The following is a 2,463-nucleotide window of genomic DNA, read 5'->3' on the forward strand; positions in this document are numbered from 1 at the left end:
CGTGGTTGCCACATATTTGCAACGTATAGATATCACAATTGGAATGTATAGATATCACAATTGGAATGTGTACTTTGACTATCCTCACAGCAAAAGGCGCCTTTCAACTTTGGAGGGCGCTGCGTCATATTTGATAGAGATTGAAGTCGTCAAGCTAGCTAAATATATATATAAATAAAACGACATGGTCGTCTTGAGACCGAGTCCGTGTTTTGGCCGAGTTGGTAAATGACAGTGGAGACTCTGACTATTTGGACCCCTCTCCGTGCTTCGACACTGACTTGGTCGAACCTCACTCTTCTTTGCCCTCCCGCGGCTGCGCGCTTTGGAATGAACAAGCCCACGCGTTTTAGTTCAATTCATGCCATATACTCGTTAACACTACACCAGTATAAATTTGATGAAACCCGTCCATACCCATATTCATTCCAGAACGTGTGTTCGTGAGCTAATTTCTGTCGAATCTTATCATATAGTTTATCCCTGCTTGAATCATCTCCTGCTTGACAATCATCTCCATTTCTAGACTCCAGCCATATATATATAAGCATTATAATATTTGCTTTCCATTTGGATTGAACAATCATCTCCATCTCGCGGGATAATTTGCTTTCCATTTGATTCGATTGATTGCTTTGGCTATCTCTCTATCAGCTATCAGCTATGGCTTTGCCTTCTCTTCGAGTGATTTGGGGCTTTGTCCTCTTGCTCATCGCGGCTACTGCGCACGCACAACTGACAGCCAATTTTTACAAGGAATCGTGTCCTAATCTCGAAAATTTGGTGATAGATGTGGTGGCCCAAGCGGTGAGGAATGAAGCTCGAATGGCTGCATCTCTGCTGCGCCTACATTTCCACGACTGTTTTGTGAATGTAAGTTATACTCCTCGCACTTCTGCTCCTCGCACTTCTGCTCCTCACACACACACTCTCTCTATATATATTTATATTGGTTGGCTATAGATAGATAGGTATTAATTCATATGAGTGTTTGAGTGAACAGGGGTGTGATGGTTCCATTTTGCTGGATGACACCTCTTCATTTCAAAGCGAGAAGAATGCGGGCCCTAACCTCAACTCTGCGCGAGGTTTTGAAGTCATAGACGCCATCAAATCCACGGTGGAGAAAGCATGTCCTGGTGTTGTATCCTGCGCCGATATTCTCACAATTGTTGCTCGAGATTCTGTGGTCTTGGTATAAATATACAACCTCATCAATATCAATACACTACTCTTAGATATGATTATATATTTAAAGACATGCAATTAAGGCTTATCATGCATATATATTGTGTACTTCCGTAGAGCGCAGGCCCTTATTGGGAAGTGGTACTGGGAAGGAGGGACTCCACAAGCGCTAGTATAGACACCGCAAATACAGATATTCCTTCTCCAGCATTTGATGTGAATCGACTTGTTTCCACATTTCAAAATCAAGGCCTTTCTCCTCGAGACATGGTTGCACTTTCAGGTACGTACTACACACACGGTCCACATGAGTATATCAATACTAAACCTATAGGTATATTGAGCTGTGGAACAATTATAATTAACAACATCGGCATGTATATATATTGTACAGGCGCTCACACCATCGGACAGGCGCGCTGCGTAGTTTTCAGAAACAGAATCTACAACGAAACTACGACCATAGATGGGCGATATGCGAGTGTGATGCATGGAAGGTGTCCCACCTCTGGAGGAGATAACAACTTGTCGCCTCTGGATTTTGGTAGTGCCACCAGGTTTGACAACCGCTATTTCACAAACGTGGAAGCAAAGAGAGGGCTACTTCATTCCGATCAACAACTATTTTCGGGTGGGGACACTTCTATAGCCTCCCTTGTCCACTCCTATGCAGCCAATCCTGCAACCTTTTTTAATGATTTCCAGCGAGCCATGATAAACATGGGAAACATCAAACCCCTCACTGGTACCAACGGTCAGATCCGCACCAACTGCAGAATCATAAACAGTTAATTGTAGCCGATGGCGATCCATCCGCCCACTCTACCCTACTGATACGTATTCCTTTTCAAAAGATTCATAAGATCCGTGCCACAATGGTGCGCATCATTTGTAATATTCGCGGTTATCCCGCCGGTGTCGCAAAAGGTTGTGGATAAATATATAGGTTACACATTCTTTCCCACACGTCGTGCACATTACCTTTTATTTATCTATCTGTTTTCTCATTCTCATTTTCAGTTCTAAATAAAACAAGAATATAAAATAATTTGGCGTGACTCAACGCTCGAAAATCCGCAAGCTGAATAATGATAAAACTTTAATCCAAAGCCTTTGACAAACTGAATTGATCATACATGGGATCCTCCTTTCCTTTGTCTTTAGTGCATAAGAATCAACATTGTTATGTCTCTGGTCTCCATAGCCACTTTCTTTATTCTAATCAATGGCTCAACTTTTGAAACCTTCTATGCATCAAACAAGGATATCCCCTCT

At 42.4% G+C, this 2,463-nt stretch overlaps 1 protein-coding gene across 1 annotated transcript; it reads left to right on the plus strand.

Moving 5' to 3' along the window:
- The first annotated feature begins 231 nt into the window (after positions 1-231).
- LOC149249447 (peroxidase P7-like) lies at positions 232-2,155 on the plus strand. The gene is made up of 4 exons (XM_089456264.1): positions 232-873; positions 1,004-1,195; positions 1,306-1,471; positions 1,583-2,155. Exons 1-4 carry the CDS (start codon positions 664-666, stop codon positions 1,978-1,980), a joined length of 966 nt encoding a protein of 321 aa, XP_089312390.1. The 5' UTR covers positions 232-663; the 3' UTR covers positions 1,981-2,155.
- Positions 2,156-2,463: the final 308 nt, after the last annotated feature.

The sequence above is a fragment of the Pinus tabuliformis genome, chromosome 7, assembly GCF_031772625.1.
Source record: "Pinus tabuliformis cultivar Carrire ecotype Pingquan chromosome 7, CPIR1, whole genome shotgun sequence".
NCBI classification, from domain to species: domain Eukaryota; kingdom Viridiplantae; phylum Streptophyta; class Pinopsida; order Pinales; family Pinaceae; genus Pinus; species Pinus tabuliformis.

Coding starts and splice junctions, on each gene's coding strand:
- LOC149249447 (XM_089456264.1), top strand. CDS start 664: ATGGCTTTGCCTTCTCTTCGAGTGATTTGGGGCTTTGTCCTCTTGCTC. Junction 1,196..1,305: donor CTCGAGATTCTGTGGTCTTG/GTATAAATATAC, acceptor GTACTTCCGTAG/AGCGCAGGCCCTTATTGGGA. Junction 1,472..1,582: donor AGACATGGTTGCACTTTCAG/GTACGTACTACA, acceptor TATATTGTACAG/GCGCTCACACCATCGGACAG.